The sequence below is a fragment of the Lolium perenne genome, chromosome 6 (genome assembly GCF_019359855.2).
Source record: "Lolium perenne isolate Kyuss_39 chromosome 6, Kyuss_2.0, whole genome shotgun sequence".
Classification (NCBI taxonomy): Eukaryota; Viridiplantae; Streptophyta; class Magnoliopsida; order Poales; family Poaceae; genus Lolium; species Lolium perenne.
The window spans coordinates 19722639-19747704 of record NC_067249.2 but is presented as its reverse complement, the minus strand read 5'-3'; the positions used below and the strand labels follow the sequence as shown (position 1 = coordinate 19747704).

Below are 25066 nucleotides of genomic sequence, written 5' to 3'. Positions count from 1 at the left end.
AAAGAGCTAGGCAACGTATTTTAACACTCTCCCTCATGTCTAGGCTAAGACGTGGGATTGAGGTTAGATCGCAACTATTTTATATTAATAGTGCGTTTGGCAGGATTTGTCCCGAGACCTTATGACAGATCACAACTATTTTAGTATATTAATAGTGTGTTTGACAGGTTTTGATCTCCAGACCTTTTGGCTCTCATACCATACTAAACGTATGCGCTTGTCACTATCCTAAAAGTCCAAACTAATGAAAAGAGGTAAAGCAACATATTTTAACACATGGCACTTAGGAGAAGCCACCCATGGAGCAGCGCACCAGTGCCACGTCGCCACCGCCACGTGTGCTTCCTTGCGCCACTCTACCTGCAACTGCACCTACTGCACACATCCCCCGCTGCCACGGTTCTTTGCGCTCCGGGTTGCAGTGGGCAGGTTCGAGGCGACGATGTGCTCCCTCTTCTAGAGCAGTCACCAGCAATGCCAAAGTTTATAACTGTAGCAACGCTTCAAATACTATTTCCTGACGTTTGCCAAGGAATATACAAAAATTTTATCAGGCAGAGGGAGACTAACTGTGTATATCATCCAGAATGTGTGATTCGGATAGGATTCTACCATCATCAACAACTAATAACACATCAAAAAAAAATGTAGACTTTGCAGCACAAACAAGTATGACAGAGAAAGACTTCTAGGGGGGCAGGTATACTCAAGAAATCACAATTGTACACAAAGCGACATCACAGTTGTACACTCTAGTGGGCACAAATTGCATCTTCAGAAAAATGCAGAGAAATGTAGGCCCTGCATACAAACAACACATGTGAAACTACATATGGAATAGGCATGGAAATTTAGTACTACATCCATGCGCATTCCCATGGAATCCACACATCCTACCTCCTGTCCCCCCCGAAAAAAGCATCTGAAAACAAAGAACGAAAATAAGCACTGGTTCATGTCAACCGTTTCTACAGTTTCCCTTCCTAGTTTTGATCCAATGCATCTCCTACAACAGATTCAAATGGTCCATGAACTACTACATGCGAATTGTCGTGGTTACTTCAGTAACATATTACTGCAGTACTAATCGGTGAAGAACAGCTGCAAATATGCCAAAAAAACATTGGCACTTGAAGGTGACTTTCAGTTAAAAATGCAGTCATGCAGTCGTCGTTTAGGGAGCGGGGGAGAGGTGGGCTGTTTGCTCTCACCTGCAGCTTGCGGAAGTGCGAAATGCAGGAGCAGGGACCTCTTCTTGCCGCCGATGCTGGTTTTGTCTGCTGGTTATAGCTCATGTTGCTGGTGGAGCGAGGTGGCTGCAGCAACGAGAAAGGGTACTCAACGTCCTGGGTGTGTTCATCAGGAAATCAAGATCCGCCGTAACAGAGAAGCAGAGTGGAGGGAGGATCCAGGGAGAGGAAGGAGGGGAGTCTCGGCCGCAGGGAAAGGGGAGAGGTCGCCGGCGAGCTGCACATCGCCGGGAGGAGGCGGAGGTGGCGCCGTATGCGAACCCGTTTCTTTCGACAACGATCGAGGACGGCCTGTGTGCAGGCCCGGTAAATATTCTCTCTCAAAGCCTCTGGTGCTGGTCGTTCAGCGGAAATAGTCCCACCTCGGAAAGTTACGAGAATTACCGCCAGTTTATATAGCGAAGTTTGGAAAAACTGCTCGCCGAGTTCGGTGGCGCGAACTTGTAACCCAGATGACGAGGGGGCACACTGCTGGCCCGGTCGTGTCGGCCCTAGCCCAATTACAAGTGGGGAGCAGTACCGCAGCTGGCGTCTGGGCCCGGTCGTGTCGGCCCTCAACCCAATTACAAGTGGGGAGATGCAGCTGTGTTTTTTTTTCCTCAAATTCTTTTGTTTAAGCCATGCAATAACGCCTCTCTATGTTCTTCTACGAGAAGTACATGTCCATTTTTCACTACGAGTACCAAAATGGCCTCTCTATGTTTTTCTACGAGAAGTACATGTCCATTTTTCACTACGAGTACCAAAATGTTTACGTAAGCAGCCGCGTGTTCGTAGCAAATTGAAGCCGCTGGGTGCAGACGGTCGGAAATTCAATTCGGCTTTCTATACCATATATATTTCAAAGTGTTGAAATTTTTTGACAAAAATTCTACATGTACATCTCTGTAATATATGTGTTCGTCAAGTTTCGTGAAAAAACGATTGTGGCTATATAAAAAAGAGAAAAATTATCTTCGCAAAAGTCTTATTTTTATCACCATTTTTTGTCCTTTTCACATTTTAGATGACAAATCGAATTTTCATGAAAAGACTTTATGGGCACGTCGCACGTGAAAAAATAAATGTGAATTTTTTTCATTTTTTTTGACAATTTAAAATAAAGGGAGCATGTACTCCCATGAGCCAAAACAACACTCTGGAACCCATATTGATATCTCTAGTGAACATTGATGTCACTTGAGCTATATGATTATCCATTCATGCTAGAGAAAAATGTGATTCACCCATATAAGCGAATCCCTCGTGTCTACTTAGCAAATACCCATGTCACGGAATGGCACAAGGCAGCCCGGGCTCGTAGGATGATTCTTAGGATTAGACATGAAAAGATAGTTCTTTCTCCCCAGTAGCGAGAGGAACCACACCCGCTGTCGAACTCTACCCTGCTCCAGTGTGGCGGCAGCGCGCCGCACCGGGGCGCCCAAGCCGCCTCTCCTCGCCCATCCTCCCTTTCGCCGACGTTAGCAAAGACGCCAAGGAAAAGCCTGGGTGGTTCAGCGACAACGGTTTCTCCTCGAGCGCAGACAGTTCTAGGGCGACGGCTTGATCTTCGACTTCGTTGTTGTTGACGGCGGGCAACAACGGCGGGAGCACGACGGCAAGTCCCTACGGCGGTGGTCAGCAAGAGGCATCAGCTGAGATGGGCCTTGTTGGGGGGCCTTGCCTATGCGGGCATTACTTGTTGATCATCGGCGGGCAATAATAGCGCTTGCGGATCTGGTCCTGCTTTGGCTCCGCATCACGAGGGATCGGTGGCGGTGGTCGGTCCCTTCACCCAAGGTGGTCCGCTGGTTTTGCAGCTGATTTGGCCGATCTCGACCCATCATCTAGTCCTGGCGGCGAATCGGGAAGACATAGTTGCCGATGAAAACCCAACTGTTTGGTGGACGATGGCGACATTTTGTGTCATTATTACCTTGACGAAGCATCGTTTGTTCAACACGCCCCCCCTGTCCTTCCAGAGAGGTGAACTTACAATTCTCATACCTGACACCTGGCACATTTAACGATCTCCTTGCGCTGGCCAACATTACATGGCCCATATCCTGTCAAAAAAAAAAACATTACATGGCCCATGTAATTACGCTACCGTCTGAACTGACTACGCCTTCCGTTCTAGAATACGCCCCTATGTTGTCTTCATCTACGTCACCCGTGGCCTTGGATGCTTGTGTCAGTTGTCTGGCGTGACATCAGATCCGCCGCCGCTCCGGACCAGATCACAACTCGACTCGATCCACATATCCGATCGGAGTTCCCCGACTACCAGATCTACAGGACTAGGCAGATCCCCTCCTCTCCCCTGTTGAGTCCGGCAAGGCAAGCAAGCGAGCGGCGATGGAGTCTCCGTTGAGCAAGGTGGAGGAGCTCCGCCCCTGCAGCCAGGGCTACAACCTCCTCCTCAAGGTCCTCAGCGCCAAGCCCGTCGCCGTCCAGCCCTCCCGCGACAGGCAGCGCCAGCAGCCGCAGATGAGGATCGCCGAGTGCATCGTCGGGGACGACACCGGGGTCGTCGTCTTCACCGCGCGCAACGACCAAGGTTTTTTTTTACATCCCCATCCTCATCCTCATCCTTTCCCCCCGCTAGTTTCTGTGATGTGTCTAGTGGTGGCTAGTTTCGTTTCCATACTCAGATCTAATCACAATCAGTCAAGCGTGACAAATTCTACCCGTTCCATAGTCAGATCTGGTACTAGTATTTACTAACTCATACTGCTACCAGATCACGATTCCTCGGTGGTAATTATGACCGCCGTTACCTGTCGAAGTTGAACTAATTGTAGTGCCCTACTACCAGATCACGATTCATCGGTGCTAATAATGACCCGCCGGTTCCTGTCCAGTGCTTCCAAGTTGAACTAATTGTAGCGATGTTTCTCTCGGAATGTCCCGTACACGTTGCTGGCTTCACTTAATTACCCGGTTTCTTCATCACCACGCTCGTCGGGATTTTAATTCTGCAGGTCGTCTTCCTTACGCTGCGCATATTATACCGCTTGATGACTAATCAGGGTTCAGTTATCTGGGTTTGCAGAATTTGCTAGACCCTGCTGGTTTCTGGTGGATTGCCCTGTCTGGTTTTCAGTAGAAACATGAGCCAGTTAGCTCCTCATGGTTTTCCCAACTCTAGGTGTAATTTGGTACTTGTCATGTTTGAGGGCTGCCCACACCAGTGGATCATATACTATACCTATTACTTATTCTTGACATTATGTGTTAGTTGTTACGTCTCTAAATGGAAGTTGGTGGATATTGCCAGTTGACATGTATTCTTTAAGGTGGGACTTCCAAGTACATTTCAAAATGAACCTACTAGAGCTAGTGCTTACTAATTCAGTGGTGTAGCTACTGGTAGGGCGAGGTCAGGCGCTCGCCCTACCTCGGCTCAGTACAAAAGAGGTTGTATATGTACACATACGCTGCTTTCGTTTCTGTTGACCGAAAAAAATATAGGAGAAAGCAGTGCTAGCCTGTTGGGCCATGTGGACTCGCCCAGGCATGGGACAATTGCCCGACTCGCTCTGTCTCCAACTGCTCTGGGCAAGGCGACTAGCGAACGGTGGTGGGACTCGGGCAGGCAACTGCCGCTCCACCTCAATTCTAATTGATGAATCGTGCGGGCATGTCCAACTCAGGGCCTCTAGTAAGGCAGCTCATCCTTTGAAGGTTTGATCGAGCTTGATAACCTATTGTTTGGTTCATAAAGATGAAGGCATTTATTTTCTCAATCCTCATATAGTCATCATGTCTTCCAATAATCATATTCTATTCTTTTTAACTAATCATACTAAGATTGTTTCTGATTTTGTTTATGAAAAATCTAAGAAGAAATAAAGACTAGAAACACTAAATCTCAGCGAAAGACTATAAGCACCAACTCAATCTCAGTGTAATTAGGTAGAATGCGAGATCTATTTGTTGCTCGGATAATAGAAGCACCGACTCAATCTCAATGTAATTATGTATAACACGAGATCATTTTATCACACCAGGGCCTCCGATTTCTGGTGAACAGTATTAATGTGTCTACTTTTGGGGGTTTTGCATCAAATTTTGTGTACTATAGAGTTTGCCCGACCTTAATTTTTTTTGGAAGCCACTGTCCTAATTTATGTATTCAACTGGGATAGTTAAACAAAATTATATATTCATGGTATTTGGCAAATCTGACAGTTATGATCTTTTCCTTCTCACAACCTTCATTAAATAACATGGAAACTGACGTGAAGCCCTGTGTTTTCTTGCCAGTGGACTTAATGAAGGTTGGTGCGATCGTGGAGCTGAAGAATGCAAAGGTGGACATGTACAAGGGGTCGATGCGGCTGGCAGTGGACAGGTCGGGCACGGTGAAGGCTGCGGAGAGCCCGGCGTCGGAGCTCAAGGTGAAGGAAGACAACAACCTGTCCCTGATCGAGTTTGAGAGGATCACCATGGTTATGTGAGAACAAGGTTTTGGATAGGAGGAAGGCAGAACATAAGTGATTCGTTTTGAACAAGCAATAAGCCGATGATGGTTGATGTTATCTTGGATGGATTAATTGTTATTGTTATGCTGATTCGTACTGTGATGGACCTGGGGTATATGAGCTGCTTGTTGCCTTGCGGAAGCTATGTTTTGGTTTAATGGGGCACTGAACAGGGAGTGCTAAATGGTAATCGAGTGATCATAACAATGATTATGATGATCTTGTTCAGCACTTCAGCATTGTGCATTGTCTGCTGCCTCTTTTCGGTTGAAGTACCAATTCTGTTTATATGGTGGTTGCAAGTGGCTCCTCGTAACAAACTACAAACTAAAGGGATAACATGCTACATCAAGTCTGGGATTCAAAATAAAAACCGTAAAAACTTAGATTTGGTGTTTCTGAAAATACAGGGCCTAGGAGCTAAAAAGTCACACTTGTTCAAATTTGCGACTTAGGGGTACACCACACGATTAATAAACTGTGGGAGAGGGAGTAGGTTTCAGAACGTCGAATAACTAGATGGCATCCGAGGACGCGCGGTCAGCGCAGTGGCTTGGCTTGGCAGTGGCCAGCCAGCCCGCCTGGGATCGATCCCCGCAGGGGACGATTTTCAGGTGTCTCACCGGGGCTTTGCTCCAGAATAAAATCCCCTCCACACATATGTGCCACAACTACTAGCTCCTAGGGACACTCAAATTATGTGTGCGGTGTGTATAGTTCTAGGGTCTAACTTGTGCACTAGTGGTGTGCGTGTGTGTGATGTGAGTGTGGTGTTGAGTTAGTGCATAAGTTCAGATACTACAACTGTAACACAGATCGAGGGGTCTCAAAAAAAAAAAAAAAAAAAAAAAAAAAAAAAAACTAGATGGCATCCAGCCGAAAATTTAAGCATATGCAACCTACAGCAACATCTTTTGTTTCGCTTTTGTGAATATCAAGATCTTGGCACAGAAGACAAAATAAACTGATCACCTCTGTGCCAAAGCCAAAAAGTAATGCCAGGAGTGACCAGTACAAGAGCTGAATAATTTTCAGCATGAACCAAAGTGCAAGAGAAATTAGGAAATACATTTGTACACCCAAGCATGAGTGTGGATGTTGCCCCAGCCATCTGATTCTTTGAGATTCGGAAAAAGTAGCATGGGAGAGAAACCCTTATGAACCAGTTTCTCCAATTTTACACAGTATGTGGGTTCCACTAGAATAGTCAAAAAGCCACTGAAACCGCTTTGACACGCAAGATTCGCGGGGCGACGAACCATACCGCACCCGATCCCTCTCGCCTGTGGTTCTTCTCTCTCTGGACACTGCTTCCTCTCTCCTGTCACGCGGATGGCTCTGGTTTTTCTCTATCATCCCCTCCCCAACTCCTTCTCCACCATCCCCTCCTCCACACCTTTCTCCCATAGCTGCACCATGTCTTGGTCATCACGACACCGACGTCCGCAGCTGCGACGCATCCGGCCACCATGACGCCAACGGTGCACGGCGGCTGCTCCGGAGGCGGCTCCGTGGCCACGCTGACGGATCACGGCGGCTGCTCCGGTGGCGGCTCGGTGGCCACGCCGACAGCACACGGCGGCTGCTCCGGCGGCGGCTCAGTGGCCACGCCGACGGATCACGGCGGCTGCTCCGGCGGCTGCTCGGTGGTGACGCCAAGACCACCACCATCGTCGCCATCGTTGAGCAAGATCAAGTTGTCGGGGAACCTCGCCGACACCTTCTTCCCGAACAACACGGAGAAGCAGGTCCACGGGGTGCTGCCGCTCGACTCGCCGGATGCGGCCGCTCGCGGACTCCCTCGTCTCTGCGGTCAAGGCGCCCTACGCGCAGGTGCGGCTCGAGGACCCCATACCCGCCGCATATGCTGACTTATGGGAGATGCTGGCCTGGGCCGTCTCCCACGTCGCCGGCGCTGGTGACAAGCCATAGGTCGCGGACCACGCCGGCTTCTCCCGCCTCTACCTGGGAAATAATTGCAGCTTCGTCGCCGACGCCGATGGATGATGCTTTCATTACACTGCATTTCGGGTTCAGATTTATTTTCCTATTGTTCTCCCTTTGGTGTACTGGACGGGAAGGAATCGCATTGTTTTAGGCGTGGGTGTTTTATTAGGATTGTGGGTGGATACAACAGCCAATTGTGTCATACTTGTTAAATTGGGCGCAAAATTTCCCTTGCAATGTACTCTACTCCGGAATTTAGAGGTTCAGGATTCGCAACGGCTCACCATTGATGCTTGGCTCTCTCTCTCTCCCTCTCTTTCTCTCTTCAGTTGTATGTATACTATCCGTCGCCATTGATGAAACGGTGCCAGCGCACTGCTTTTGGGACGCCGACATATTTGTTTTCGAAAATTTGGGGATGGTTCCTCCATCGGAACTCGCAAATCAAATGAACTGTTTATTTTTCTGTATTTTTCAGCCGTATCCATCTACAAGCTTGCTTGCTAGCAAAACTGCTAGCTAGATCACCGCCCATCCATCCACCGGCTTGCTTGACGCAAGTGCTAGCTAGACTAGCAAAATTCTTAAGCCAGCGCTTGCTTCCTTGGCAGACGTGCGCGCATCGATGAGCTGCAGAACTTGGCCGGCATGCGCGCGTCCACGGCCACGGGCAGGACGACGCATGAGCCGAGCAGGGCACTACTTCACACCGGCGCAAGTGGCCACACTGGCCGGCAACAGCCTACCTTGGTTGGTATGCAGCTGGACTGCTGGAGCACCCGCATGCTCGCGAGGGCAGGGACGACAGGGCACGGAGGAGCCTCGCACACGGCTGTCCGACGCCGACGGTTCAAAGGCGTGGATGCTCGCGTGACCTGCATGCTGGACCGCGCCCAGCTTGACGGTGGCGGCGGAAGCTTCCGCTTCAAGATACTCTGCAGCTTCGGCGACCGCATCATGCCCCGCCAGACCGACGGCGCCCCAAATACATCGGCGGCGAGACCCGTGCGCCGTTCCATCCACTTTGCTACAAGAACTGCAAGTTGTTTTGGAAGAGAACGGGAAAAGGAGAACTGCTCCGACAGGAACTGCAAGTTGCATCTCTAGCTACCTAAAGCTACCTTCTGACATGGACAAAGCCTGACCTCCTGTCCCTGCTCGCATGCAGAAAAGCCACGAGAAAAGGAGAGAAGATGAGACAGATAAATTGGGGATGGGAGAAAACAATGTCCAACTAGCATGTACTAGTGCGAATCTCAATGAACGAACGAGCGGTACAGAATACACCCACACTCATGCGTGGGCGTACAAAATCCGCACTCAAGAGAAATTACAGGATATATTGCGGATTCTAGAGCGCAAAAACAATAAAACAAAAAATAGAAACATTGTCGCAGCATATATGCTTCAGCCTTGCACTCTTCAATAGTCAAGAGATGGCTGATCCAGTGGCAGCCAAGATCTTGTCACCTTTACCCGGAACTGAATCCTGTACAAAAATGAGAAGAAAATATAAGAGTCTGGCGTTTCTGCACTAGTAAAAAATGCTCAGTTTTGAAAGCGATTGTGTGTAGGAGATTCACTTTAGCACGTGCAACTTATCTTGACATGAATATGAGCAGACTTTGATTATATTCTCTATACTTTTCTAGCTTAATCCGGCAATCTATCAGAAAAACAGCTAGCTAAACCGCTCCAAGATGAGAGTGCAAGATAGGTCATAAGCAAACTTCATGGTGAAGGAAAAGTGAAATAAGAATCATGACATACTGTTTGTTGGTTGAGGTTACTTATCAAGCATACCGCTCGATAATGTTATGTACAGACCTTTCTTTATGAAGAAAATGTAATGTAAATTGCTCTGTTTTAAATAGCCGCTATAGCCTCTCCCGGCTAAAGGTGCTAAAGTCCTTAAATAGCCGGCTATAGCTGTTTTGGCAGGCTGCGGCTATAGCCTGTAGCCGGCTATTTAAAACCATGGTATATTGTAAAGACTTCCCAGGAACAATGAAATGAGTCACTTGCAAAGCTATAATGTAAGGACATCATACTATGTGTATATTATAATGTAAGGACGTCATACTATGTGTATATAATGTAAGGATATCACGCTGCTATTAAAAACGAATCAAATACTGTATAATTTTGCCCTCATGAACAAGCAGTTGCTCATATCCAACGAGACAGTAAAAATTGTTATTGATTAGCACCAATTATGCAACAACAAAACGAGTCAGACTAGAATATCACTGCACACATTTGAGTTCCTTATTTCACCTTTCTAAAGATGCGTCAACATGCGAAGATGCTATCACTACTCTAATTAATCGACTCAGACATTTGTACAAGTGCCCACAAGACCAGAACCAACCAAGAAGTCCACATGTTATGTTATACTGATAATTTATTCAGCACAGTTAAATTCCGTTGCCAACAAAATGGATTATATACTTGTTTTGCCTTTTGCGCTTCACCAGACATGCTCCAGATTTTCATGTCTCAAATAATTTAGTACCCGTACGAACTGTTCTTGGTACAGAATTCAGAAGTTTCTTCTTCACTGCTTGCTTTTGCAGTTTTTTCCCCTCATATGAAAGCTAAATCAGAATATAAAGAGTAGTTAGCTTACGTATGTTAAATGCCTTCAGGAACTTCATGACTTCGAGAATCTTCTCATCCACCACGTTACACTTGATTTCAACTGTGTTAAGGTGCTCTGATATTGCAGATGATTTCTCTGTTGAGCTGTAGCATCCTTTCATTTCCACTTTATGATTTGGTCCCTGAAGCAGAAAGAATTGAAAACCAAGATGAAGAATCGGTAATAACTTCAACAATGCAGCAATTTCCCTGTCAGAAGATTTATACGTACCTTGGAAAAGAGTTGAAGAGTGAGCTTCTCTAGAACTGGTGATTTTTTCAGGATGCAAGCTAGTGGACTGAAGTCAGGAGCCTCGCACCAGTACTCATTGAGTATTAAAGTCTTTAACTTGCTAAATATCGGGCAATGCTTCACATCTCTTCTAAAAATGTACTGGAAATAAAACACAAAAATTAAACAAATCAAGTATCCTATACGCAGAAGCAATGTAGATAGTGGAACACAAAAAAGGCGTAACATAACATAAATGATTTAAAGACAAGTGGCATACCTTTGTACCATCAGATCGCAACTCAAGGTGCCTAGCACTTGACAAACCACCCAGAAGCACACAATCGCTGCCTGCATTGTTATTAGCTCCATCGAGAACACCAGAATCATAATAATTCCAAGAGACATCATCATGGCAGTATTCGCTAATACTCACACGTGCACTCTCTAGCAGCGCCATGTTTTCAAAAAAAGGTGTTCTCCACAGAAAGTCAAGTAGCTCCAGCGATACAAGGCCCGGAGTAGAAACACGGACCCGGCAATCATCCAAGTCTGAGCGGCAGTCGGTGATGCTCAAATGCTTGAGGGAACGGGACGATATCCTTGCAGCATGGATTTCGCAGAGACTCATCTTCAGATTCTCCAACGCTGGGCAGCTAGCAAAGCCGAGAACTTTCTCTTCTAGGGCTAGACCGTAAAGGTCCAATGTTGTGAGATGCCGAGAGACAAGAGGCAGGTCGTGTAGGTGAAGATAACGATGAGAGACATGAAGGGTGAGCACCCGGACATTGTACATGACGGCGAAACGGATCCATAGGTTCACATAGGCCACGTCTTCTTCCCAGTATTCACAACTGAATTTGATCTCAACAGTGTCCAGGTCGGTGCGCTCACGAAGGATCAGCAGATGGTCCACGAACTTGCGGATGTATTGGATTTCATCGTGAAGGTTAACGATGCGCAGGCATCTGGTGGACCTCCAGAGGTCGCGCCAGCGGCGGGCGAGCACGCAAGTCTGCACGGCCGCCTGCGCTGGGAGGAAGGAGAGGACGTGCTGGAGGATGCAGTCAGGGAGGTCGCCTATGCGGTCGGGGCCGCTCACCCGCGGTGCACTCTTGTGCTTCTTCCTAGGAGGCATTGCGTCTACCAAGCGGCGAGATGGACGAACAGGTGGATGCCTGGCGGCGGGCCGTCGTCGGGGCTGCCGCTTCCATTTGGGATGCATGCCGTGCGGCGGTGGGCAAGTCCAACTCGTGAGGAGGACGGACTCCCTCTTTCCTTTTGGGATGTACAGATAAATCACAGATGGATGCCTGTCGGCGGCCGGCGGCGGCCGTCGTCGGCGCTGTGAGCCAAAAAACGATCAGAAGACGGAACGAGGGTGGAGAGATAGAGATGTTATAGAAGGACAGATGGATGCCGTCAGGAACATGGACTCGCGTTTTCCATTTTGGAACTCTTTTGGACAGGGTTTTTCTTAATCAAAATCTGATTTTGTGGGTAAACTTAGTAAATCCCCCTCGGACCAGATAAACTGAAAAAAAAAAGACAAATGATAAAGATTCGTGATAAACTACAAAAGTTACTGTATCTTTACTATTACTAGTTGAATGCCCGTGCGTTGCCACGGTCTCTCGTGTTTTATTTATTTTGCAAGAGACAATTTAGTGTATAACAGGAAATCACATGGTATTTACAAAACTTACAAAAACATTAAGACTCACCTTCAATTTAGGTGCAATAATTCAACATCACATGAATGTAAATTAACCCCAATTGATTGTATCTTACGAAATCCAATGGATTACATGAATGTAAATTAACCCCAATTTATGCACGCTTGGCTGCCCTGGTGACATTGGTATGATCAGTGTGATTTAGAGATTTTTTAGATTTCCAACCGAGCTGCGATGGTGTAACCTTGAATTACTGTGTTGTTTATAAAAGCATGGATGCAGTTGTCACCGAAACGGAAATATGAAACAAAACAAAATATATGAAAAAAATATGATGCCACATATACCTTTTGGACATGACAAAAAAAGTACATGGCACTAAATTGCGCACATCAAACTACTCAAATTTGTATCTATTTAGAAATTGCACTGCAGCCGGGTAAAATAAGATTAGAAAAATGTTGGAAGAGATAATGAAAACCAAAATCATGAATACAGATGTGGCCTCATCTTCCATGATCGAGGTGAAAGCAACTTATCAATTCTTAGTGAAACAAGGACACTTCATTGTTAAATAGCACTTGTTCTGTTTGTTTTTTGTGTTGAATACCACACTTCGTCGCCACCTTCAAAGTCTAACCAGTATCGTTGTAGTGTGGTCCACTATTCAAATTACCTATCTTCTCTTACAATGATCTTTCCCTGACAAAAGAGAAATATGGTTAAGGGAATATGTGCAATTTCACATCCTCGTGCTCACAAGATACTATCAATAAGGGATACATATTTTTCTTACAGAACGAACATGCCTTCTATTAACTCAATTAGTACCACTTTCTTTTGACAAAGAAATTAAATGGGATCACCTTCGTCCACCCATGAGTCATTCCTTGCACAACCATGTCAATTAAAAGCAACACCAATAACAAACAATCTATTAAACATCTAGATCTTATTAACTCATAAAAAGTTGACAGATATTCTTGTTAGATCAGATGTTCCCCATCAAGTTATAACCATGCAAACAAAATGCAGTTGATCCCAGTTACACCAAAGTTTTAATAGAATAGTTCATACCCTTTTCTAGAAAACGAGGCAAATTCAAAATACACATGATATATCATATTATGGGATCAACACCGGGATGATACATAAGATCAAATTTATGACACCGTGAATGACAAAAAAATGATAAACATAAACAATTTATCTAGCTGGCACAATGAAGTAGAGTAGCCTCTTTTTTTTGTCTGAACTAATGCCACAAGGAAGTAAAGTAGCACATATATGTGAGTTTTTTTTTATCAGAGTACCATAATTGGCAAAAGTGTTTGTTCGGAGGTGGGGAGGAATAGATAAGAAGCATGAATTATAGAGAAGTTAACCGAGGCTAGGAGAAAGAAGAATGAGGAGTTTAACATGCGTATTGATAGCTGAATGAAGAAACTCAGGGTGGAGGGCACCTCTCTCTTTGTCAATAGCAGTTCCTCCTAGTTATAGACAACCTAGAAATCAATATTCAGAAATAACAAACCAGAACAACACAATGCTTCGATAAGTACATGCGGTGCAGCGAGAACATGTATGTCTCACGCCTTAGATTCGCACCCCAACTAAATGCACAAGGCACACCCAAATCCCCTCATGAAAAGAGCTTTGACAATATGATCATGTGAAGTGGGCAAGCGAAAAAAGTTATTGCCTTTCTTCCCTTTATGGACATCAAGCACTTGTAATTTTGCCAACCTATTTTTTTTTAAAACCAGAATATGCAAGTAAATTTTATAACGTCCTCTATGCACGAGCTCTTAAATAAAAATCAACCAGGATTACATTTTTTTTACATCTACATAAAGTTATGAGCGAAGATTTTAATATGGAAAGACTTTTACTTCTGGCTGCGACATAAACATATTATAGGCAGAAGCTTATGTGTTAGTGCACTTCAACGATACAGTTAATAGGTTATAAAACTATGAGTCGATAACTCAATAATGAATTATGGTTCACGAAGAGCGGTAAAAGCATGATAATTTGAGTGTCCACATCAAGATCACCATCATCTAGTACCGATCCGAAGGAAACAAAAGATCTGAGTTTTATTATGTAAGTATGGGACTACCTGATGGCTTGAGAAGATGATGCCTCAACTTTGACCTTGAAAACATAGCTACATCCTGCATCACTGTGACGTGATGTTTAATTGCAGTCATATAATAATAATTTCCTTAATGACTAAAATAGGAGGAAAAGGAGTTAGCACTGATGAGAATTTTTGCACATGGTAAACTAAACATTATGAAGTTTCTGAATTGGAGATGACATTCAAATTCGTACATAAACATCTTACAACGAAATGCAGTGGCACTGCAAAATTAAAAAACGGCACAAGATTGTCTCTCAATCCCAAGAATGTAACAATTGACCAGTGGTAGTAAGTAATACCTGTATACAATTGACCAGTGGTACTGGAGAGGGCTGAAGCACATCGTCTTGTGTGAGATGAGTTGGAAAATTAATTGAGGTGGATACCTATCTGAAAGGTGTGTACACTAACAGATACTTTGTAACAATCCATAGACTTATGAGAAGATTTGTGACTTGGGTATTAGTACTTCATACCTTTGAAATAAACTGCATTGTACTCTCAAGTTAAGATGTCCCTAAATCAGTCCAAGCCATACTCTTTAACCGAAACGGATGACATTGCACACAAACATCAAGTTCAGCCCTTGAAAAAATAACTACGTTCATCAAGACAATAGCACAAGCATGTAATGTGAGAGAGACCCTCACGGGGAGTGATAAAAAGAGTTTCGGTTTGGAGATTGGGGGATCTGTGCGGATCGGGAGATTGGGGGATCATTCTGTACGGGAATGGAGGAATCCCGTTGCAGAAGGACAAGAACTGTGTCTTCTCCAATTCCGCTGGAGCCAGGAGGGTAGGATGGCGGTGAAAGAGGAGGTGTCGAGCACAAAAGTTGGGCCTTACCGTCGGAGGCAGCGGCCAACTCCTCAACAGCGAGCTGCCTTCTCCATCATATCAGCCAATCGTTGCAGCCCACGCCGCCGTCGTTGGTATGCTGAACCTACCAGGCTGCCACTGCCTCCACCCCTGCTGGGATCTTGATGCCGTAATTGCCAGTGCCTAGTCAGGCCATAACAATTTCCGATGAGAACTGCTCGTCCTAAGCTGGCGCTGGGGTGCGATGTATGTATTGATGATAGGGTCAGGAGAGAGTTTGTAAGGCCAGTGCCACCATGCCAGGGTGGCGCTGCATGATCGAGAAGGAAGCGAAGATGGCCGGTGATTGGGGAGGCGCTGCGTGAGAAAGGAGCGAGGCCATATCGGTGGGAGAGAGAAATGGACTGGTGGAGAGGAACGCAGCGCAGGTGGAGGTGGGAGGCGATACCGACTGGTGGAGAGAAAAGCGGCGGCGGTGGAGGTGAGAGACAATAGTTTTTTAAGAAAGAAAACATATCTTTCCTAATTAACTGATATACAGTGCTTTATGATATTTATACCGTGAGTGCTAATAAAAGGAAGGAGGGAACTTGCCTTGAATTAGATCGGACGAAGCGGAGTAGGGAGAATAGATTGGATGGCCAGGATCTTTTCAATGACGACCACCAAATTGCGTTGAGTGTCAAACGACCAACTCCCATTTAATAGTAAAGATATTCGAGTTCGTACGTCGTCAAACATGTTTGATGTCAAAGATTGGAGACATCTTGACCGTCGAATTGTATTAAACACCGCCCGCTTGATATCTAGCCGTCTGTGCAATCTACCCACATCAAAATCTCTTAAGCGCCAAGTAATTTCCAAAAATCGTCATGCCACATAAGGAAGTACACTGGAGTATTAATCATGAAATCCCTAAAATTAAGTAAACAATGAGTATTAACCGTGGAACCGCTACAATCAAGGGATGGCTGAATCGCCACAATCAATCACGAGACAATAAATCGGTAACACATGTAAAGCAATCAAGACCTGCCACCAATTTCTCTCGATCTTAATCAGCAACTTGTATCTCTCTGGTCAATCAATCTTGATACGTCCCTAAAAAAGGATCACCTTAGCAGGGTGGAACAATCAATATAGAATGCCATTTTTCTTGCCCAGATCCGATTCCATTTTCCAAGCACCCACAAACCCGCCTCCGATCGATGTGCTCCCTCCCCATGACCGTCACCTCGAGGTCGCCATTGACGCGCCCGCCTCCGCCGAGGCGCTACCTGGCCACAGCCACCACCACGACATCCCCGCCACCATCCCTACTCCCACAAACGCGGGCGCCTTAGCCGCCGGGGACTTGCCTTCAAGGACTGGGCGACCTCCCCTCCATGATCACGGAGTCTCCATAGTAACAACGAGATGTCCACCATGCAGTCCTCCTCCGCTGGCACACGCTGCTACTTCCTTATCAGCGGCCTATATGAGATCCTCACTTGGCACCTTGGCGGCCTCACAGCGACACTGCCTCCAGGATCTCTATCCTCAAGATGCGGGTGCAGCTGATCGGCGAGAGGCGCGATAGGTGCAGCTAACCCCAGGGTCGCACCACCACCTCCAAGAACTGCATCGAGACCTCTAACAAGGTAGCTGGGCCTCCTTTGTCCTTTCCTTTCTTTGCATTGTTAATCGTTTTATTTACTAATTATTATTTCTTACTTCAGTTGTTTTACAAAGAACTGATCGGTGGTGATTCTTTCGTGGTCTTCCGGGCTAGATTGATGAAATCGATGGAAAGCTTATTCCTCCATCAAGCTGGGAGATGATTTTTTTAACGGCTACTTGGTAACACAATCTATCTGTTTCTAGGAACTGCATTCACTCAAGATACTTAAGTGACGTGCCACACATGCCAGGATGCCAACTACCTGCAGAAAAGTAGGAAGTGGTAGAGCAGCTGCGGCTGCACACATGAACTATAGGAGCTAAGCAAATGGTGTCAGTGGAGGGAAGGAGAATAGAGAATGGGAAAGCATGATGTGGTTTGGGGAAAAAGCCTCGGGTGTTCATTCAGTAAGCCTATAGAGAGCAATGATCCAATCTTATCCATTCATGTTCAGTTATGTTTGTATATGTATTCATATTCTTTTTAAAAAAATAGTAATATTTTGCAAAGTGAAAGTTATGTGTCAGCTTCTTATATTTTACAGTTGAGTTCATTGAGATTGCATATCATGCCGAGTGCCACCTCCCTGGCATCCGGGCTCCGTCTCGCGCAACAACTAGAGGATCTGCCCCATCAACTTTGGCAATGGCGCCCACCACCACCAGGGTAAGGGCCAACTGAAGCAGGGGTGGTAGGGGTGGAATCGAGCCGAGCCGAGCCGGCTCGAGGCTCGGCTCGTGAAGGCTCGAGGAAAATCGAACCGAGCCAGGCTTGGCTTGCACCAAATGTAAATCTGAAAAGTAGGCTCGAGGCTCGGCTCGGTGGGATCGCGGCTCGGCTCGACCGGCTCACGAGCCGTCCACCAAAATCACCGAATCCCCTCCACATCGCATTTTTCTTCGGTCTTCTCTGATCTCTACTCTCCACGAAACTAACCAGCCAGCACCCGCACCGCACCAGCGCCGCCAGCCTGCCATCTGCGCCGCCCCTCCGCCTGCCGGCTCTCCGTCGGCCATCCGCCGGCCTGACCTGGAACCCCCGCCTGCTGCTTCTCCGAATTAGCTATCCCCGCGTGCGACGACTCCCTTCCACATCCAGCTCGCCCATCTCCTTCTCCTCCTACCCCCTGCTCCTCCCGATTTGATCCCCTAGACCCGGCGAGGCACATGTCATCTAGGATCACCGACGCCCTCTGCCGGCCGGCCGCCGGTCGCCTACTTTTCTGGTGTGCATCCAACTCCTCCACATGTGTCCGCCACTGACAGACTACTAATCTCCTCCACTGATTTATTTGTTTCCCAGATTGATTTCACGAGGTGTACTGCAAGATACGGGGATTGAGGCTTCAGAATTATATCTTTCCTTAGCAGACAATTTTGAGGCCGTGAACTGTTGATACAATTTGATTTTTTCCACATTTGTTGCCGTCCTGCTAAACTAGACTACTCTAGATTCATTTTGGAGTAGCTTTCCTGTTGCTTTTGCTAGTACATGGGACGGACATATCAATGGTTTCGTCAGTTTGTTGGAGCATATATACGATATGTAGCTTGTTTAGCTGGTAGTTCAGCTATTTGCTCCCTGGAAATTGACACAATGCTCTTTTTCCCCGCTAGAACTTGTGATATAGCCTATTGTTGTCCTTACTGGTACTTTGTGAAATTTATTATACAATGTTATAAATGTAATCACTGTTCAATTGTTGTTTATTATTCTAAATTACTATATTTTAGGCAAGTATTTTTTATTGCATCGAGCCTTCGAGCCGGCTTGCGAGCTTCATCGAGCGGGCTTGTCGAGCCTCGAGCCTTGATCGGACGGTTTAGGCTTGGCTTGTCTACCCTTCGAGCCGAGTCGAGCCCGAGCCGAGCCTTGTCGAGCCCGAGCCAAGCCTCGAGCCTTGAGCTTTGTGTCCACCCCTAAGGGGTGGGGGAAGTTAAGTTGGACCCGAGTCACCAGAGGAGGTGGCACGGGGGACCGGAGTAGTAGGTCGTACATATCCGATAAGCACAAGATCCTTTTACTTGTGGGAATGCGTTTTAATACCTAATCGACATCTTGCAGTTTCATGTTCCATGTAGTATACAAGTTATTCATTACAGCTTCATTCAGTTCATCATTGCCGAATCATTTTTTTTAATAATGGGAGCTTTATTACTTTAACAAGAAATTACACCCGGCATGTAGCATATCATTGCTGAATCATATCATCTATGTAGCATGAAGTATGGCTCATACAATCACTACCTAATGCATGTTTTTTCTAGCTAACTTTGCGTTATAATGAGAAATGACATGGCAATATAAAACATTTGATTTCTGTGTTTGAGCTGAGCTATTATTCATATCCCCATTTAATTATCTTCCAGAAATAATAGAGCTTATTTTAAACATAGTATATTTCATGATGTTTTAAACATGATTTATCCAGGTGAGTTATTGCTGTTGCATTTCTGGATTCAGTATAGTTTTGTTTCCCTAACCACTAAGATTCGCCTCGAGTTAACTTCATGTGGAGCTACATCATCTTGGTTGGTTATTTTCTTGACATCTTGTTTGGTGCTTAAAGTGTACTTATGTTGGCATTCCCCATATGAAGAAGAACATCATGATAAATATTGGAAGTACTGAACAACATCAAGGCTGGTATCCGCAAGATAGGCAGTCAGACAAAGCTGAGTTGGAACATACAATTTTCTCAACTAATTTTTTCTTCCGGAAAAGCACTTCATTAACTCCATCAAGGTAATTTTTAATCAGATTTTACATGTCTTTTGAAATATGTTTGAATTCAGTACATATTCTTATAAATTTGCAAGGCAATTTTGTTGATGCAATTCAACCTTCAAATACCTTAATTGGTGTACATGATCAAAACATATAGATTTATAGATGAATTATTTGGTTCAGTTGATTGGTTATGTGTAGGTTTACCTATATTACTAGAGGTTTTTAAAAGCATTTGTTGATGTCACTTTATATGTGAATAAACATTATTTACACATGGAAGTTATCTTTCTTTAAAAAGGAGAATCACGGCAATTTTGTGTTGTCAATTGATTTACCATTGCGTGAAGGTGATTGCAGAGTGCGTTTTGGTGGAACTGGTTGTGCGATATGATCTACGTTGCAATATCATTTTTCTCATTATTGAAGAAGTTAAGTGTATAAAAGTTCTCAATTTTACTAAGTGATGATTCAGAGCTGAGAGCTGATGGCAAGGAACTCCACCATTGGATAGAATCTCAATTGATCAGTTCGCCTTCCTTCGCCTCTATCCTCCCATCATGTGTCCGAATATTGAACTCCTCCACCCCAATGATTGGAAAATGATATTGTGGGTGGAGATAGGATTGAGAGCGCCCAGGTGATTCTCATGAGTGATTTACGTCGACCAACATCGGCAGTGGACTATTGGGGCAAAGATCTTGTAAATGCGGAGCTTTAAGGACGATGTTCCTTTGTTTCCTATTGTGTAAGGTTTGTGAAAAGTGATGTTTATATGCGTTTGTTTATAGCTTTCGAGACTATTTTTGGCTGCACTATAGCTGTCACTGTGACCAATTTTTTTTTGTATGGATATTCCCTATAGAAAATTATGGCTACCAAAACCAACCGTTAGAAGCAGCAATCCTTTTTGATGTTATCTTGACAATAATTTCAATGAAAAGATCATTACAATTTACTCCCTCGTGTATTACTTACACATCGCAACTACATGAGTGCATATCTTAGAGCATGATAATTTGGCTACCTGTTTCCTTAAAATATGAAAATTCTTTGTGTGAATTGACTGTTTGCTTTTTTCCAAGATTTAGTACATTTTAAGTGAGGCGTGATATATGACTAAATAATTAATTCCTATTTTGTAGGTGATGATCATCCGTGGAGATGTAACTTTTAGGAGGAAATACAATATGTTTGTCTTGTACTCTATATATGGGTTGGCTATGAGCAAGAATTGTTGCGTATTATGTGGTTGTTGCACAATCTGGCAAAGAAGTTATTCTACAAGAAAACACGCTGTTGCACAATATGGCAAAGAAGTTACTCTACAAGAAATACAATATGTATTGTGAAATATAAAAGTTGGAATATTAGCATGCCTTATGTCTAAATATGTAGCGGGTGAGAGCCGTAGCAACGCACGGGCATTCAACTAGTATAATTATAGTTCCAATTCCATCTCAACATTCAGCCATGACTTCATTCAAGAAAAGACAGAAGACCATAAACTGAAGTCACCATGGAGGTTTACGTGAGTCATCGACCCCAGTAGATGAGAGCGAGGAGGGGCAATGTCTTTAGGTCCGAGCATCGGCATCAGTCCACGTCTTGAGCAGGAGATGTTGTCCGTGCCATTGGAGGGGCGCCTTTTCGGAGCTTCCATGGATGCACAACAAAAGTGTAGGCGACTAATCCGGCCGGGAGCTCCTGAAACTGGCGTGGGGTTCGAAGGATCCGCCAGCCGATGCCAAGAAACGAGGGGTGAAGGGGCACCCAACATGAGAGACACTGTTATAGGCGCAACAGGACAGAGGAACCGCTACATTCAGAGGTGTCGCACATCACGGTCTGAATCCATCGCTAGACAAGGATTCGAGTGGAAGAAACAAACCTCGGGCGCCTTTGGCTCTCCCCAGGATGAACCAACGAGTATTTCCTCCATTGCTTGGAACATATGTTCAAAACCAGGAGACAAAATAAAATGATCACGTCACAACAAAACAAGTTGCATTGAAGCAAAAAAAAAAAAAAAAAAACACTAAGAACGACCAGTCGAAGAGCCGAATAAGTTCAACATGAACGAAAAGTGCAGTAGATATTACAGGATACGATGCAGCCAAGCCAAGCTAGACAGTCGAAGAGTTCATAAGTTGTGTACTCTGGGTAGAATTGGCACAATGGTTCACATGCAAGAAAATGATGTAACCCTAGTTGCAGCATATATGCTTAAGCCTTGAATTTCTGAATACGGAAGGGGTGGCAGGTCTTCTCACCGACAACCCAGATCTTCTCACCCTTACTCGAAACTGAATCCTGTACACAAAATGAAGACATAAATGAGAGTCTGGTGTATCTGCATCAGTAAAAGATGATGCTCAGTTACTTCACAACAAAGATGAAGATACTGGTATTCTCGAACAGAACTCGGCAAGTATAAGGGAGATTCGCTTAACCAGGTGAAACTTATATTAACATGAATTTGAGAACAAACATCGATTATACTTGGTACGGCCATTTCTAGCTGTTAATCTAACAAGAAAACATCTACCTGGCTCCCAATGAGAACAAAGAAAATCATGAGAAATTTCAAGGCCATGAAAATATGAAAAAAGAAATCATGAGATTCATGACATACACTACTACTAGACATGTTATGTACAGATTTTTAGGAGTTTCTTCTTAACTGTTTGCTTTCTTATTTACTTTTCAGAATACAGAAAACACACAAAGTGTTACTAGTTAGCTTACGTATGTTATATGCACACAGGAATTTCAGAACTTTGAGAATTCTCCCGTCAACCACATCACACTTGACTTCAACTATGTTAAGGTGCTCTGATGTTTCGGGCAGCCTCTCCACTGAACTGTAGATTCCTTTCATTTCCACCATATGATTTGGTCCCTATGGTAAGCACAAATAGTTAACCAAGATAATAATCAATAATAACTAAAATAGTGCATTAATTGTCAATTTATAAGATTTATACCTTGGAGAAAAGTTGAAGAGTGAGCTTCTCTAGAACTGGTGAGTTTTTCAGAATGCAAGCTAGTGGACCCATGTCAGGAGCCTCACACCAGTACTCATTCAGTACTAAAGTCTTTAACTTGCTAAATGTCGGGCAGTATTCCAAATCTCTTATGAAAATGAACTGGAAAATAAATGCAGAAAGTAAACAAATCAAGTAATCCTTGCTGAATATGCGAGATGATGATCTTAGAACTCCTAATTGGTGAAGATGCACATGTGACCTGTTTACAGGCTATCTCCAGCAACGACGAAGATATCGAAAAGCAAGAAAGGATAACATAAAGGGGTAGGAGTCAAAGATGATTGCCATACCTTCCCAGATTCAGACATCAACTCTAGATGTTTAGCACTTGAGATACAACCCAGAAGTACGGTTCTGCCGTCGCCGTTAGGAACACAATTCTCACATGAAATGTTATTAGTTCCACAGAAGACACCAGAGTCGTAACTCAAACAGTTATCCTCGCAGCGATGACCAAGATACACAAATGCAGTCTCTAGCGACGCCATGTTTTCAAGAGTAGGGGTCATACCCGAGGAGCCATCTAGTTTGAGAGAGACGAGGCCCGGAGTAGAAAGATGGACCTGCTGCCCTGAGTCGGCATGGCAATTGGTGATGCTCAAATGCTTCAGGGTACGGGACGATATCATATCAACACTGATGTCACATACGGCCATCTTCAGATGCTCCAATGCAGGACAGCTAGCGAAATCAAGAAAGGCCTCGCCTAGGCCTAGACCTTGAAGGTCTAATGTTCTCAGATGCCGGGAGACAAGAGGAATCTCATCTAGGTAGAGATAAGGGTCATAGATATGAAAGGTGAGCACACGGACTTTGCACATGACAGCGAAACGGGCCCATAGTTTCAAGTAAGGCTGGTCCTCCTCCGAGAGTGATCCGAGTTTGATCTCAACGGTGTCTAGGTCGGTGCGCTCACGCAGGATCAGAAGGTGGTCCACAAATACCCGGACTTCTTCTGCTGGCACTGGACCGTCGAGGCCGGTGATGCGCAGGCCTGTGGTGTACCTCCAGAGGTGGCGCCAGCGCCGGGCGAGCAGGCAAGTCTGCACGGCCGCCTGCGCTGGGAGGAAGGAGAGGACGTGGTGCAGCAAATGGTCCGGGAGGGAGCTTATGAGGTCGGCGCCTCTGGCCGGCGGCGCACTCTCGTGCTTTTTCCCGGGAGTCATTCCGTCGAACAGGTTGCCGGCGTCGTCGGCGCTGCGAGGCAGAGAAAGAATAAGAGGAGGCGAGGCGGCAAGGGTGGATAGACTGGGATGGGAGAGACAGATGGATGCCTTGCGGCGGCGGCGCCTCACCTCATCTAGCAGCCGGCAAGTCCACTCGTCACGAGCGCCGCCGCCACAAGAATCGGACGATGAACTCCCGCCTTCCTCTGAAATTCGTGGGCGGTGACCAAGGTGAGCAAGAAAAATAGGGGTGAACCCTGTAAAAATATAAAAATATATTTTAGAACCGGAAATTCACTTGTGATCTGGGTGCATATGGTCCCTTTATCTTGAATAAAAGCAAATTTCAAGATATTAAAAAATCCAGGAAAAAGTTGTAACATCTATATATCTCCACATTCTATATGAGCACCTAATTTTTAGTTGAAAATTGACATTTTTATTGTACCATGTGTTAAAAGGATAAAAATGTCTCAAAAATGCTTTGTTTTACTCCCTCTGATTCATATTATTTATTTTTTTCACAAACTTTTGTGAGTGAACATAATTTTTACATTTTACTAGAAGAATAAACTTAAAATGTATTTTTCTTAATAGGTGCATTTAGACCTATGAGGCAAAACACCATGTCCAATCTAGGGAAATCCGCTTTAGCTCTTAGAGCATCTCTAACAGAGCCCGAAAAAACGCAAACTGAAAACGCCGAGTTTAGTGCACCGAAAACGCGAGTTCTGTCGAAATTCGCAGTGGCGCAGAATAGAAACCGTATAATGGAACTGAAAAGAGGAATTCGAAATGGCGCGGGTAAAATTTAGCGATGATCATAGTTCTAGATGACATAGTTGCTCCAATTGAGCATACATACGTACATAGTTCATGAAATTGAAAACGTAATTACTGGTACACCGGCAAGCGCAACCTAGCTAAGCAAAATGCGGCCTATATGACCTATGGGGCGCGGCGGTGCCGGTGCTGGCGGAGATGGTCGGCGGCGTGGAAGATCTTCACGCGTCGTCCTTGTCAAGCTCGACTATTTCGAGCTTGACGCGGCGGACGCGGGCTTCCCGGCGGGCCGCCTCGTACTCCCTGACCTGGCGGACGGCGTCGGCTTCCTCCCGGCGGAAGCGCTGCCGAGCCTCCGCGTCGCTGATCGCCTTCTCCTGAGCGAGGACGGCCTCCTCCTCATCACTGCCGTGGACGTAGTCCCCGGCGGAGATGGTCGGCGAGCGCGCGGGGACGAGGTCGTCCTCCTCCTCGCTCTCCGCCACGGGCAGCCGCGGTGCG

At 45.3% G+C, this 25066-nt stretch overlaps 3 protein-coding genes and 1 long non-coding RNA gene across 5 annotated transcripts; 2 read left to right on the top strand and 2 right to left on the bottom strand.

The window, feature by feature from the left end:
- Positions 1 to 3418: 3418 nt before the first annotated feature.
- Positions 3419 to 5950, top strand: LOC127308687 (uncharacterized protein At4g28440). The gene is made up of 2 exons (XM_051339580.2): positions 3419 to 3792; positions 5502 to 5950. The coding sequence occupies exons 1-2, from the start codon at positions 3591 to 3593 to the stop codon at positions 5693 to 5695; spliced, it is 396 nt and encodes a 131-aa protein (XP_051195540.1). The 5' UTR covers positions 3419 to 3590; the 3' UTR covers positions 5696 to 5950.
- A 4313-nt stretch (positions 5951 to 10263) lies between these two features.
- LOC127310707 (F-box/FBD/LRR-repeat protein At5g22660-like) lies at positions 10264 to 11676 on the bottom strand. Its single transcript, XM_051341357.2, has 3 exons — positions 10819 to 11676; positions 10539 to 10700; positions 10264 to 10449 (listed from the first exon to the last, which is right to left on the bottom strand). The coding sequence occupies exons 1-3, from the start codon at positions 11674 to 11676 to the stop codon at positions 10264 to 10266; spliced, it is 1206 nt and encodes a 401-aa protein (XP_051197317.2).
- Positions 11677 to 17748: 6072 nt separating this feature from the next.
- Positions 17749 to 20936, top strand: LOC127308686 (uncharacterized). Of its 2 annotated transcripts, none has more exons than XR_007856711.2 (4): positions 17749 to 18064; positions 18142 to 19584; positions 19927 to 20319; positions 20712 to 20936. It is a non-coding gene; the product is annotated as an uncharacterized lncRNA (long non-coding RNA). The 2 variants fall into 2 exon arrangements; XR_007856710.2 differs by having other exon boundaries at positions 19917 to 20319.
- Positions 20937 to 21622: 686 nt separating this feature from the next.
- Positions 21623 to 24068, bottom strand: LOC127308685 (putative F-box protein At1g49610). The gene is made up of 5 exons (XM_051339579.2): positions 23912 to 24068; positions 22907 to 23813; positions 22554 to 22715; positions 22315 to 22468; positions 21623 to 21879 (listed from the first exon to the last, which is right to left on the bottom strand). The coding sequence occupies exons 1-5, from the start codon at positions 23914 to 23916 to the stop codon at positions 21863 to 21865; spliced, it is 1245 nt and encodes a 414-aa protein (XP_051195539.1). The 5' UTR covers positions 23917 to 24068; the 3' UTR covers positions 21623 to 21862.
- Positions 24069 to 25066: the final 998 nt, after the last annotated feature.

Coding starts and splice junctions, on each gene's coding strand:
- LOC127308687 (XM_051339580.2), top strand. CDS start 3,591: ATGGAGTCTCCGTTGAGCAAGGTGGAGGAGCTCCGCCCCTGCAGCCAG. Junction 3,793..5,501: donor CACCGCGCGCAACGACCAAG/GTTTTTTTTTAC, acceptor TTTTCTTGCCAG/TGGACTTAATGAAGGTTGGT.
- LOC127310707 (XM_051341357.2), bottom strand. CDS start 11,676: ATGCCTCCTAGGAAGAAGCACAAGAGTGCACCGCGGGTGAGCGGCCCC. Junction 10,701..10,818: donor TGCGATCTGATGGTACAAAG/GTATGCCACTTG, acceptor TTTTATTTCCAG/TACATTTTTAGAAGAGATGT. Junction 10,450..10,538: donor CTCTTCAACTCTTTTCCAAG/GTACGTATAAAT, acceptor TTTCTGCTTCAG/GGACCAAATCATAAAGTGGA.
- LOC127308685 (XM_051339579.2), bottom strand. Junction 22,716..22,906: donor TGATGTCTGAATCTGGGAAG/GTATGGCAATCA, acceptor TTTATTTTCCAG/TTCATTTTCATAAGAGATTT. Junction 22,469..22,553: donor CTCTTCAACTTTTCTCCAAG/GTATAAATCTTA, acceptor TGCTTACCATAG/GGACCAAATCATATGGTGGA.